A 14250-nucleotide genomic window follows, 5' to 3' on the forward strand; every position below is an offset into this window, starting at 1 on the left:
AAAAAATAATCCATCACTGAACTACAACATGTCATCTCAAGGACCTACTAGACATTTGGGCACACTTTAAAACTTAGAAGTGTGACATTTGCCACCAGCAAAATCAATCTGCTATTAGAGAAAGCTAATTCCCTAATCAAATTCACCACCCTAAATTATGACTTCCTGAAGCCCACGATTACCTGTATATGCACCAGGCTGTTTCCAGAATGCATGATATACAGATCTACTGATGAATGACCTGTCCAAAGGAATAAACACCATGGTAAGATCACCAAGGACAGAAACACTTGTTTTGTCAGACACTCACAGGAGAAGCAAACCCCATTTAAAATTTAAAATCTTTGTGTGACAGATACCCTTGTAAAAAGGACGAACTGTTCACATCTTGAGCTGGCAAACATTCAAGAGAGAAATAAAAATGCTTTAAAATGCAAGCATCTCCAGGAAATAAAGCAAAGTTGGATTCAGCACTTTGGGCTCAAATCAGGAATGGTCTATTACCCAGCAGGTAGCAAACTATTGCCTAAAGCAACAGGAGACAGGGGTAACACAGCTTTCACCTGCTGGTAAGGTGAACACTGCTATATTGGGGAACCACCTTTGGTCACTGGCACCTATGGTCCCATCCACAGGACAGTAGGAAGATGTAGAGGACCAAAAGAAGGGCAGCAGGACAGAGTAAGAGGTGACCATCATACTACAGTCCTTCCACAAGGGAGGTAACTAAGTTTTTGCCCTTGCTTATACTTGCATTAAATCAGTGTATGCAGGCTGACATGAAAGGACGTTCTCCTGCCTGACCAACCATGATTTCTAATAATGTGTGTGCTTTGCTCAGCTGCTTGAAAGCAAGACTGCAAGTGTGAGCTTCCAAAAGAGGGTTCAAGGTATTGATTATGAGCTCCACACACCCCACAGCTTCTCCTCTGCAGCCTTCCCAGCTGGTTAGTTCCCCTGTGCAGACCATGCCTACCTGCTGTCCCACCAACAGCTAATCCAAAAGGCTTATAGGACCAACCTCTAGCACAGACAGGACTTATAATTGCACTATATTTAACAGAAAACAGCCCTAAAAGATACTTCTAGTACTTTAACCATCAAAAGTGTTAACAGTGAGCACCCTTGACAGAACAGATGGGAACAATTTTCTACCAGCATTAGAATAAATGTACATCCACAACTCAACATAACAAAGCCCTGGCATCTCACTGGCAGGGAAACTAGGTTTACAGTGGGTATTTCAGTTTCAGCTCTTGAAATACCACATCACAGAACAGGCATGAGGGAAACAGAACATTTCATAGATATTGTTTTGTGTATATTGTATCTATTGTTTTGTGACTAGATTTTGAAATGCATCTCTCAAAAGACAAAAAGATCATGTTCCACTTCAACAAGTACATTAAAAAATATTATTTTCATCTGGATTCTTAAGCAGTTTCTCATTCTCCAATCAGAAAGGAAAACTGGCAGAAATGTCTAAAAAAAGCTATTCTACTAGACTGCAAGGTTCTATAAATAATTTAAAATCCCCTGGATTTAGAAAATTTGCAGCACAAAGAAACTGCAAGGAGTTGATTGTTTTGCCTGTGGAATTCTAGCTTACAAGAACAAATGATGTGCACATCTGTATTACCTCATTACCCTACTTTCCATAATGGCCACTATCCCCAGTACTATATAAACCACTCTGCCTTCACAATCCCATTATGGTCAATTTAATTCATGGGAAACCAGAAATGCAGTTATAGAATTAAAAGGACCATGTCATCTTTCCACACTATTTAAACATGAGGGACTGAAGAATGAAAGAGATCTAGTTTACAACTTTACAACTGTTACCTTTATGAAGAAAACTGTTTATGATAACTCTGCCATACACAAATTCTCTGCTAGCTGTGTTTAACTGAACTTACTTGGTTTCCCTTACTTGTGAAATTAAGTTGTCACTGAATTTGACTCAATTTAGGATGTCAAATTACAAATTATGTATAAAACCAAGCTGAATTACACTTAACAGATAGATTTAGGACTTACCTGAGGTCTTTGTTCTTTCCATTGCTACATAAACTATCAAAAGATTCTCCAGTAAGTATTGTCTGTGCTCCACAAAATCTTGCTGGGCATTTTCGACTCTTACTGTTAAGCTCATTTCTAGCAGCATTGGGTCATCAGACATAAAACAGCAACTCTGGAGTGAGACAAAGGGATATGGTGTGTGTGTGATGGGGGAAGAATAGAAAAAATTCATTACACTAATGAACTTTGAGAAATTAATCAAAGCTATTATCTAAGAGACAAGGTTTCCAGCACCAAAGTGCTGGCAAAACAAAAGTAATTAGGACCTTTGCTAAAATCTCAGCAGAAACCAAACACAGTGCAGGTACAGAGAGCACAGCAAAAAACAAAGACAAAAACAACTCAAAAAGACACTGAACCTTGAGAGAATGCAAATTTATAAACTGTCTTAGTCAGTCTCACCTCAGGAACTGTAAAACAGTTTCCTTTGTTAAATCCTCTGCCTTCAATAAAATGTGCCATAAACAGACTGATGCATGTGTCTTAATGGTAGGAAGACAGTTCATGTTCACTGGTCTGTTTATAGTTAATTTTTCCAAATCCTGTGCTTTTGTCTCCATTTCTCACTGAAGTAATTTTAAAAAAACAAACATACATGTACAATTCTTAATAGAAAACACTGTTGTCTGGCTAGAATACTTCAGAAAAATACAAATAGGATTTTATTTCTGTCTGTAAGTAGTGGCTGCTGTTAACACAGCTAAGTCATAGCAACTACAAGGACACAGACACCATTTTGCAAAAAAAATTAAAGTCAACAAAGCAAAATAGAACTAGACAACCAACAGTGAACAACATTAATTAGTCCTGCATCAAACCACAAAGGTCACTAAATTCAAACGACAAAGGTCACTAAAGGAGGACTAATTTGCTCAGGAGGGAGGATTAGGAGGAGAAAACTGGCATGGGAAGTGCTCTCAGAAGTGCAGCAGAACACTTCCAACTCTTGAGATTTCAAGTGGCACAAGCAAGTACAGCAGGGGTGGGGAAGTGCCTGAGGATGAGATCACAGCTCACACAGTTCACACAGCATCAGAGACCCCCAGCACTTGAAATAGCTGCCAGGAGCAGGAGATGGGCTGCCATGGAGACTGGGGCACAGGCGTGGTGCGCCCTAGGGAAGCTGAGAGCACAGGGCAGGAAGCTGCACTCCACACAGCCTCCCTAGGGAAGCTGAGAGCACAGGGCAGGAAGCTGCACTCCACAGAGGCTCCAGTGCTCAGGTGCACCTCAAGCCCCTCAATGCACTGCGCACCGCAAGAACCAAACGGGGAAGTGAAGCGGCTCAGGAATGCCACCATGTGCAACACGTGCTCCACACAGGAATACAGCTATGGAGCCTGGGCCTCATTGCTCAAACTCTTACAAATTTCCTCACTGCTCCTGGGGCACGAGGTGCCACTGGCCACAGCGCGGGCCAGCTCCTCACCCACGGCGTGGGCACCGAGCAGCACCCGCCCATCCTGTGAGGACACCCAGAGACGGGAGGAGAACCCGGGAGGCACCGCCCAGGACACGAGACAACCTCCTCTCCTGAGGGCTCAGTGCTTTTGGAGAGGCTAACACACTCTGCTAACACACTAGCCCCTCCTCAGCTCTGCCCAGCTGCCCTCATGCTCCCCTGAGAAACAGCCCAGGCTTCAGCCTCTCGGCTCACTGATCACTTCTCACTGGGAACCAGACACTTGTGAAAAGTTTCTGGAGAAAAGAAATTACAGAAATCTAATCATTTTTGTGCCCCACGTCAGCAGTACAACACCTACACATCAGAATGCTTAGCCTGTTGGAGTGGTTTTGGTTTGTTTTTATGTAAGGTTTATGGGGTGGTGGGTATCATTTTTCATCTCCTTCTCTTCTAAAGATTTTTGTGTGATATGTGTGACACTTAATTTGTATCAGAGAACACAATTTTATAAAAGCACAATTCCCCTTTAAACTGAGACATTGAAAACTACATTTTTGCTAAAACTTCTACAGCTGTGGAAAGTGTCCCTCTAAGCTGGGCTTAAAATAAGAAGACTTACATAGATATAAAACAATAATAAAACATACCTTAACTTGCTGATATGTGTCATTAGGTAAACTGCATTCAAGCTGAACCCTTAATAGACTAGCATTCATAGTTTCTGTCTGTAAGAAAGAAAAGTGAAGAAAACATCAAACACATTGCTTCAAATATTATACAAATCCAATTCACATACCATAATTTTTAAAGATAATAGGACTGCTTCCTCATATATGTAACATAGCAATGTAAGGAATTTTTTTAATGAATACAATTACTCTGTACAATAGTTCAGTAATCAGTCTCTGAATCTCAAGACTCCATCAATATCTACCTACTTATCAAACTATTATTACACTTGATTATTAAATATTTATACAGCATCTGCATGAGTACTCTTACAAATTTTCTTATGCCAAAAAACCTGTATTCAACAGGGCCTTTGTGTGCAATATAAAAGCTTGTTTCCTTGTTTTCTGTGTATTTTCTTTGCTGATTGGATACTGAAATACAGTATCTAGGCCAAGGACATAATGCTTCTTGGACGTGGTCTGATACATAGGCTTCATGCCAAAATGGACAGACAGAAAATACTTGTTTTGCCTTTTTATTCACTAGAATAGGAAAAGAAAAGAAAACAAAAGATGACATTGACTGTGGCAGTTTGTAAAGCACTCATAAATCTAATGGGGCAACAGCACTAACAAAGTCCAGTATAGTTCATGAAAGCTATCTGGAAATCTGCACTGCCAAATTACTGGCACAAGCTGCACAGCCAGTATATCTCGATTCTGAATTAAATTTTTAAAAAAACAAAATAACAAAAAAAGCCAGAAACAGAATGGCAGACCTGTCACTCTGTCAGTGCCTTTCTTACAGCCAAATGTCAAGCTAATTTTGAGGCTAATGTGGAACTCCCACCCTCTGTTCTCTTGTGATACTGATATATCTGAGTAGGCTATCTGCAGGTTCAGGTTTTTGAAGGTGTTGATGAAACTGACTTTAAACAATTTCAATAATTTGATGGTGAAAATCAAAACTGAAGAAATTTTTGAAGGTATCTAGCATCCTATTTCATGCCTTTTTAGTACAGGAAAAATAGGACAGGCACATGAGTAGAGAGATTCAGCACATGTGTGGCATTTCATGGGGTCCAGTTTTATAAAAGCACTGCCAAAAGGAAGCCAATATTTGCATTCCAAATTCAACAGGATTTCATACCAAAATGACTGAGGCTTCACACAAGAGGGCGATGTAGCCCCTGTAAATGTGGTTAGTGGCAACTCAAACACAGTCCCCAGCACAGCCTTCTGGGGGCTCAAACCCCTGCAACGTCTTTTCTTCTTTTACAGATGTTTTTGTCTGTATCAAATTGTGAGAGCAGGAAAAAAAAAATAAAAAACAAAAAAAAACCCAAAAAAAACCAAACACATGGCTGCTAGGCAATAAAATTAAAACTTTGGAGGTCATTTTCTGATCAGATAAAACCTGATGCTTAAAGTTCCCTTTTCAGTGCTTCTTTGAAAAACACTACTGTCATTTAAAGTAACTTAAGACCTCACATCCATATTAAAAAAATCAGCTAGATTGTATTTTTCCAGTCTTTGTTTTTCTTGACCTGGCATAGATCTAAGATGAGAACTGCTGTCCTTAAAATTGAAGCTTCAAATGTACAGAGGGGGAAATAATGCTACTGGGGTATATTTGCTGTTGATCTGTTTTCTAAGGGAAATTTTTATTTCTTTATGAGGCTATCTTCAGAACAGGAAATGGATTTGCATTTCTCTAAGGCAAACAATAATGCGTAACTGATATGCCCAATATCTTACAGCACCAGCAGGATGGCTCTGAGTTAACCCTAAAGAGAAGATAATGCATCTGAGAAGGAAACACTGTCAGAGGCAGAGTTTCCAAACAGACAAATCCAGGACCATCTCCCAGCAGTGCAATCACTCCATTTATACTGTAAACACCACTGCTAATGAATCAGAGCAGAGAGCTGAGTTATGCAGCCAGTGCTTGTACCAGGGGCAAATTAAAAAGGAGAGGCACAGCAGGGAAATCTCAGAGAGAGCTCTGCAAAGCACTGCCACTTAATTACCTGGTGCCTCTATTTTGTATTAGGTACTCGGGCATACGTACTTGAATGTACATGCATACTCAGCACCCACAAATCCTATATGAACAAAGACAACTGACAGAAACCACACAAATGGTCTCGAAGATTTTTGGATATATTCTTGCATCATTACCAGGACTGTAGAGTTCAAATCACTTCCTGGAGTTTGTCTACAGTATCACTGAAAAAGAACAAACCTCCTCTTCTTCCTGTAGGCTGATCCCTCAAAGTTCCTGTCCTGGACAATCCCCGGCCCTAAAGTGGTATTTCTATTCTGAATGGTGTTAATAAGCTGTGCCTGTAATAATGATTCAGCAGAGTTTCATCAGTTTTTTGCAGGCAGTTATCAGGATAGCACACCAAGAAAGCTCTACTGTCTTCCTTCCTTCCCTCTCCACACCCAAGCACCACACTTGGACATGTTCGCTTCTATGATTCTCTGCCCACCAGAGCAAAACATAGCTTAAGGAGTGCTACATTTCTGCCAGTACTTGCAGTATTTCCCAAGCTGTCAGTTCATAAACTTTGACCTCCTCTGGGCAGTCAGCAAAGTGGTATCTGTGTGTCTCCTACGATAAGACCTTCCACCCTGCATGCCACTCCTCCTCTGACATTTCCACCATCCTGAACACAGCCAGGCAGTGATGTAGCTACCCTCTTAGTGCTGTCCAAATACTAAACAATGCCAAAAACCAGGCAACTATAGCAAAGACTACACCCAGAAGCTGCGTAAACAAAGATGACCTATATGGGCTGCACCATCTGTCACGGCTTAGTGGTAACTAGCCACTGCTGAGTGGCCACGTGGATGTACAACGGATTCACACTGTGGGACACCGCTCTTCTTCCTCCCAACAAGTGAGCCACAAACCCAGAAATCCTGGGATCCAGGAGCACAGGCAGAGCATGCCAATCCCAACCCTTCAAAAGCTCAAACGTTGAAAAGGGTCACAGAAAGATGGAGATATTCAACAGTAAGAAAGGCAAGTTTGCTTTTTTCTTTTCTTATTAAGCACAAAAGTTTCTGCTAAAAAATACGCAGGAACGAAGAAGAAAAAAGAAAGGCCTTTGTGCTTTGCCCATTAAAAGATAAAGACAACACACAAAATCCATGGGAGTTCATTTTCAACAAAAAATTCAAACACAAACCTGTCGCACATTGTATTTCCAATGGAAACATTACCTTAAACTTCCATCTGTAATCCCCAGGTATATGTTATATTTCCAACACAAATAGCCTATAGTGGCAGAATTTTTACCCATACCCCCTATTTACAATTCTGGCCTTGACCTTCAAAATAGTTTCAAATTGAAGAAGCTCCAAAAGGGGTGGTCAATTTGGTGAAGAAATGGACAGCCCATTACCAAAGATACTACAGAGCATGGACACTTCATCTTGACAAAGTGAAAGTTCGGATGCCACCTACAAACACTTCTAAGTGTCAGAAGCAGGATAAGTTACATAAATTAAATGTGCATCTCTATATATAAAATGGCCACAAAGCAATTTAAATTGGAAATCAGGTGTAGGTTTCCAACCATCAAAGTAAGTATTTGGGGTAACAAGGCCTCCAGCAATTCTGGTAAGTCACACTACCTAGCACATAATGGGACTAAATGATATCAAAGATTTTTTGGCCTTGATGACCAAGGATGTCAATTAACAATTTAAACACAATCACCTTTAAAATACAAGGCAAAATACAGACACACAGCATGGAGCTCTCTGTCTGAGGCTTCCAAGCAGTATAAGTGGACTTCAGATGTAAGGACACCTTCCATGTTTCAAACTAAAAGCTGTCACGCAAGGTTAGAACTCAATCATCCCAAGGTGAAAAGGGATGTGCAAATGAGGCTCATGCTATCCTGAATTTATTAAAATAGATATTTTATGTCAGTTAAAAATAAACAGGGGAAAAGAAATGTGCATATGACTAAGTGAGTATGACTGGTTTGTTTTAAATGCTTTTTCACTACAAGACTCCATTCTATGTGTAATAGTTATGTATCCTTCAGCTTGCCCTTGTGTAGTCACTCACTCAAACCTCATCAACCTCTCTTCCTTCCACATCTTCTGAGCTTAAAATATAAACTGGACAAAACATAACGATACCCTTTTTTTAAATGAGATCTGGATGAGAATGTAAGGGAGATGAATTGAAAAAGGCACTTCTGGAGAGGACAGCTAGCTGTAGAGAAATATTCTTCTGAGAGGAACTCAAACCATAAACTCCTGTCCAATATTTAGATCTATAATCTTCAACAGCTGAGGAGCCCATCCCACTGCTGCTCAAATTGATAACATGCAGTGAAGATTGTTACCTTAATTACAACACAGCACAGAAAAACTACACCCAGAGCTTGGAGAATTGAGTCAATGCTCTCTCCCACCTCATGTCCTACAAGATTAGTGCCAGGTGGTATCATGCTGCACTGCTAAACATGACCTCAAACTTGTACTCCATACAAATAAAACATAGGATAATGTTTGTCATTCTACAGTGAGGAAAATGTCAAATGTAGCCCATAGCTCCTCCACTCTGGAATTCAGAATGAACTGTAAAAAAGCATGTATGCAACTTTCAGATTCTACCTGACAACAACCCATTGAGCTAGATATGAAGAAGCAGACATTAACAGCATAAAAAAAAAAACCCTTCTCAGTTCTACCTCTAGCACCCCAAATTACAAAAGCTGAAGATTTTTGCTTCCTTTCCAAGAGTCTGTCTTTGTTTGTCCACAAGCAAGTGCAACTGTGCAACTACAGGGAAGAGACTGGTATGGAGGAAAAGAAAGGGAGAGAAGGAAACTGTGCCCTAACATTGGATAGAGGTTAAGACTGACCTAAGATATACACAGCAGATTGAAAAATACAATCTGTGCTGGTATTTTTTCTCAGAACAGAAGGCATCACAAAGGCAATTAACGCAGCTTACATTTAGATAAAGTATTACATTTTGTTACATGCTAAGGTATTCTAAGTATGTTTTTGGAAAAACAATGTCTGTGTATAATACAACAGGAAATCTGAAAGATCAGTTTTTCAGATTAGTTATTCACTTGAGAGGTTCTGTATGGACTGGAAGACTATGAAAATTATCTGCAACTGCAACCAAATGACAGAAATCATTAAACTTCTTTCAACTCCAGTATTTACATCTCATAAATTCAGCTGGCTGTGTTCTCCAGAGCTCCTTTGCTCCCAGTAAGCAAAGCTGGTATCTTGAGCACTGAGAGGGGCAGGAGGGGATGCTGCAGCCTGACTCCCAGCTCCCAGTCTCATCCATGCAGCACACCATGCTTTTTAACTGTGGCTAATTGTTGGTGCAACCCTGCTGGAAACTCGCATGGGGAACTGGCCAGAAGTGAAAAACAGAACAAACCAATACAGCTTCCCATCCTTCTCAATTTTATGCTATAAAGTTAATTTTTTTGTTTAGGGCAGACCAATTCTCTAGTTCAGTCAGAGCAGAGCCTCACAAATAGTTTTGCCAGCACAGTTTAGAGGGTACCCCACCACAGGGGCACGAAGAACAACAAGTGTGAATAGTTTAAATGCCAAAGACTGTCTCATGAAGCAGCTGATCACAGTAACCCTGCATCTTGCAATCTCTCTCCTGCAGTCACTGGTACTCGGATTTTTTGCTAATGTTCCTTGCATCCTCACAACCTGAGGTCAAAAATCTTTGTGGTTAAACAGACTTGGGTTTCTCCCCTCGCAATGTATACTGTACCAGTGTGTGTGATGCCTGGATGTTCTGAATCTGTGGAAGCAGTAAGTAGGCATTTGCTAGCTGCACTTTAGGTTCTTCTGGGGAAGATATCAGACTTCCTGTTCCAAAAACCTGGTATTAAAAAAAAAGGTCATTACATCAATATCTAGAATTTCAGTTTTAACAGCATCTTCCAAAACTACATTGTTAATAACAATAATCTTCCCAAAAACAGATCAGTTTTTCACATTAAATTCTTTTAAAGGACAATAAGCATAAAGTTCCAATGTAAAAAGTTATCATAGACATAAATGGCAATTAAGAATCATCACTCATTCAGGCACTATTACAAAGACAAACAAAGTACTCACTAGCAGGACATGAGGTTATCTCAAAAACGAAGCATCTACATTCTCCTGCTATTCTCCAGGCAATTACAATACACCTATCACCATTTAGGAAAGAGATAATTTCTGAGAAAACTTTGTTACTAGCCTCACTGAATATTGAATTCAATGGCTTTGCCTTAAAAATGGAGTAAAATATTTTCTCATTATTTTGATTTTTAAAGACTGCAGTTTTCAGAACATTGTAAGAGTTGTAATTTGGATGGCTCTACTGCATTTATATTTTGCTCCACCAAGATTAATTTATTGACAAGGAGATGCACAATAACTGAGGGGTGTGGAGCCAAGAGAGAACAAGGAGGCAGGGGATCATCAGGGGCTAACTAAAATTACTTTGGGCTTTTCACTTGTATGCATATATTTGTTGCTTTTTAAGAGGAAAAATCCACATATTTTTAATTAAGAGGATAACAAAATGCATTTTATGCTCACTGAAGATCTCTGACTACAGATAGAAAATACCAAAACAAAAGGAATATGCCTTTTTTTCTTTTTAATTGAGGTATTTATAATACAGTGGTGCCTTGTCTCCATTTGTTTGATTCTTCTGAACATACTCTCGAACAAATGCATTAGAAACATCAATGTTTCAAAGCTTTGGGGCTCTCAAGAGCACTGTAACTGTGCATCAAACACTCAAGTCATGCCTCCTTATGACTCTTAAACCTAATGTGAGCTGAAAACATGGACAGCTACTTCCTCTGTCTCAGGTAGCTGGTGAAAATGTCCAGGAAAACCAGCCTGCTACTGATTTTTGCAGCAGTCCAACAGGAAACAAACTGATTTTGAGGAGGCACTGACAACTGCTTCCCTGCAACGTGTTGATAAAAGGCTGAGTTGACTGGGCAGTAAATTAAGGGCACAGAGAAGGGTGAGATGTCAAAAAGAAAAGGTCAATCAGTCTATAATGCACTTTTTCCTCATCCTTGATATGTTCCTGCCAAATGTGTCATTACCTCTAATAAATACTAGATAACTGCAACATTTGTATTAAAATCCCAAGTATTTCAACTGAACTGACCTAAGCTTTTATTTAAGGAGCTTTGTTTTCCAGTACAAGATCAAAGTATAGGAATGAAATAGTTTGATGATTGATTAAAACTGTCATTCTTTTTAAATCACTAAATTCAGAGTTAAGATTTTTCTTCGTCAAAATAATAAAATCCAAGAATTGAGTATATAGTGTCCCTTAAATTTTTTTTAAAAGCTAAAGACCTTCTTAAATTCAGTTATTCAGTTATTCAGAATATTATTCAGTTATTCAGAAAACAGACAGCTTTAAGGCACAAACATTACTTCAACTTTCATGTTTTATGGGCCTAAACCTCTAACCTTATGCTACATCCCCAATGTGTTTACATAAAATCCTGCAGAGTAGCTGAAAACCACCTTAAAACCTTAAATAATTCCTTGTGGGTTTTTCCCAACAAATGCATTCCAGCACAGTGCTGTCTAGACGACACTAATATATGAAACTAATTAAACCATGATCTTTTAAGCACACACATACAAATACACTTGGTTTTACCACCTCAACTGGCCCCACTAACAGCAGTAAGTTTAACCACATACATGTATGTGATCATGACACTAGCATGATCTGGTAAAAGGGATGAATTGGGAACATTACCCCACCTGATCCGTATCAGGAATTCAATTAACTTTCAAAGTCTCTAAAATTATGAAAACCAATTTTTAAAACACAAGAAAATCCAAAACTCAAGCTAAAAATAAGAGCAGTTCCCTGATATGAAAAATAAGAGCAGTTACCTGATATGAAAGAACTCCATGAGATGAGGTATTTATAAATAATGAGCTTTCAATGCTGCCTTCTTCTGTGGGCAGGAAGAGTACTCTGAAAGACATCTTTCCCATGGCTGGAATCACCTGCAGAAAGCACAAAGAAGCTTGCTTGCTTGCTTGGTGCCAGTGATCACACACTCCCCATTCAGTCACAGGGCCCAGAGGACACTTCCACATGTACATCCCCATCTGTCAATCCCACTAAGCAGAACCTCAGCACTGAGAAGATTCATCTGTGTACAACTCTCAACTCTCACTACAAAGAGCTGAGATTACACAGCAGCTTGCCAAGTTATGGCTGGAGTTTCTCAGCTAGCATGGGGCCTCACCAGCCAAGGCTTCTTTTTGGATATTAACCCTGCAGCACGGACAGCCTGTGAGTGCACACAGACACCTCCCCAGGCAGAGAGAGATGGCTATTGCAAAGTGAATCAGTGCCCCTGTGATACACAGGCAAATCAGTCAAGCTGAACTTGGGCAACACTCTCAGTAGCTGTGGAATAACAATGACATTTATGTCTGCACAGTAATACCCATTCAGCTATAGTAAAAGCAAAAATCAGATGAAAACATAATAAAACCCCTTTGCACATCAGCAGAGGATAAAAGCTGGGCTTCATTCAACTGAGATCACAGCAATTCATTCTTAACATGCATTATATTGTTAAAAAAAATCAGAGTTGAAATAATGGTCTTAGATCATAAAGGCAATTATGCCCATTACTGCAATGCAAAATACATAAAACATTTCACTGCAGGTTTTTCTGACGAATATGCAAGACCGTTCAAAAGACTGAAAATTCAGGGCTGTAGAACACCCACATGCCTGTGGATTACTGCATAATGCTGCTTAAAGCAGAATGTGATTTAAACAGCCTCTCTAACACTGAAAAATTCTTCTCCTCCTCTGTTACTGTCAAACACATTTCCTACTGTAGGTTTTGGATGGCTTCTCCCAAACAAGTCTAAGTAGAAGTGAACAAAAAACCACTAGCAAAACAGAAAAAGAGTTGGAGGTCCTACAAAAAAGCACAAAAACACAGAATGAAGAGCTCATGCCAGAGGAAGCAGGAAGGCTTGGCACTTGGCCATTACATACTTTCCAAAAGTAAATCAACACTCACCCGGCTATGAGCGGGAGACACATGAAATTGTCTAGTAGCTGTAAACACTGAATTGACTACAACATCTCTATCTCTACTAGGGTTGTAGGCATGCAGCATTTTAGCTCTGGGTATCCCCAGTAACCTAAAGCAGGAGAAAAAAAAAAGATAAATAAATTATTCACTTTATAAGCACATGAAAGGAACAACACAGATTACCCTAAAACATGTTCATCTGCAACAGTTACCTACTTGTAATTTATCTCTGGAAACACACCAAACAAATTTTGCCTTTAGTATACAAAGGCAAATATGTAACACTGGGATGGGAGGTACACTTGGCCAAAACTCACTGGAGTAACTAGAAGTTAAAAAAAAAAAAAACCCTTACAAAGCACAAAGTTTTGGATAAAAATATTTAAATAACTGAAGTCTTGTTTTGTCAGCTAAAGCAATGATTGTCTTGAGGCTTCTGCTTTTGCTAGTACACCCTAAACCCCAACATCTCAGACATTCCTCCAGTGCATCCTCTGAAATATTCCTTTAACTCACAAGGAGACTGTGTTTCTTTTTGGTTACTGAGAGATCAAAGTCTCATTATCACTTAAAAACAATTTTTAAAGTTTTCTTAAAAGAGAACTAAGAAAAACCTCATTTATTCTACCAGTATGTTTTGCTTGGGACTGGATTTTGTTATCCGAATTAAGAGGCAAAAAACAAGTCCTTCCTCCACTAGAAAGGCAATCTTTCAAAAATGAACAACCAGCATGAAGCAATTATTTGACATCCATGCAGAATCACCTGAAATGTACATCCAGAATGTATTATATTCCCAATTATCTTTTCCTCCTTCTCAGAACTATGTTGATTTTAACTTACAAAACACTGCAAGGCAAGAAATGTACTTCCAGCTCTGTGGCAATTACTACTTCTCTGTTTTTCAGACAGTGGCATGATCCCAGCTAATGCTTTTTACCCAAATGGAGCCCAGTGTAGCTGTTCCTCCACACCTCATTAT

The 14250-nt window shown here is 39.5% G+C and overlaps 1 protein-coding gene across 4 annotated transcripts in view; it reads right to left on the reverse strand.

The window, feature by feature from the left end:
* The window catches only part of TMEM131L (transmembrane 131 like), a 79223-nt gene that overhangs the window by 30947 nt on the left and 34026 nt on the right, over positions 1–14250 (reverse strand). For all 4 annotated transcript variants that reach the window (XM_058024252.1, XM_058024251.1, XM_058024250.1 and 1 more), the window contains exons 5-10: positions 13254–13377; positions 12097–12213; positions 9941–10051; positions 4135–4212; positions 2041–2194; positions 183–241 (exon numbers count right to left, since the gene is read on the reverse strand). In XM_058024252.1, coding sequence (XP_057880235.1) covers positions 183–241; positions 2041–2194; positions 4135–4212; positions 9941–10051; positions 12097–12213; positions 13254–13377 — 643 coding nt within the window. The remainder of the gene's footprint in view (positions 1–182; positions 242–2040; positions 2195–4134; positions 4213–9940; positions 10052–12096; positions 12214–13253; positions 13378–14250) is intronic.

This window comes from Melospiza georgiana, chromosome 5, assembly GCF_028018845.1.
Source record: "Melospiza georgiana isolate bMelGeo1 chromosome 5, bMelGeo1.pri, whole genome shotgun sequence".
Taxonomy (NCBI): domain Eukaryota; kingdom Metazoa; phylum Chordata; class Aves; order Passeriformes; family Passerellidae; genus Melospiza; species Melospiza georgiana.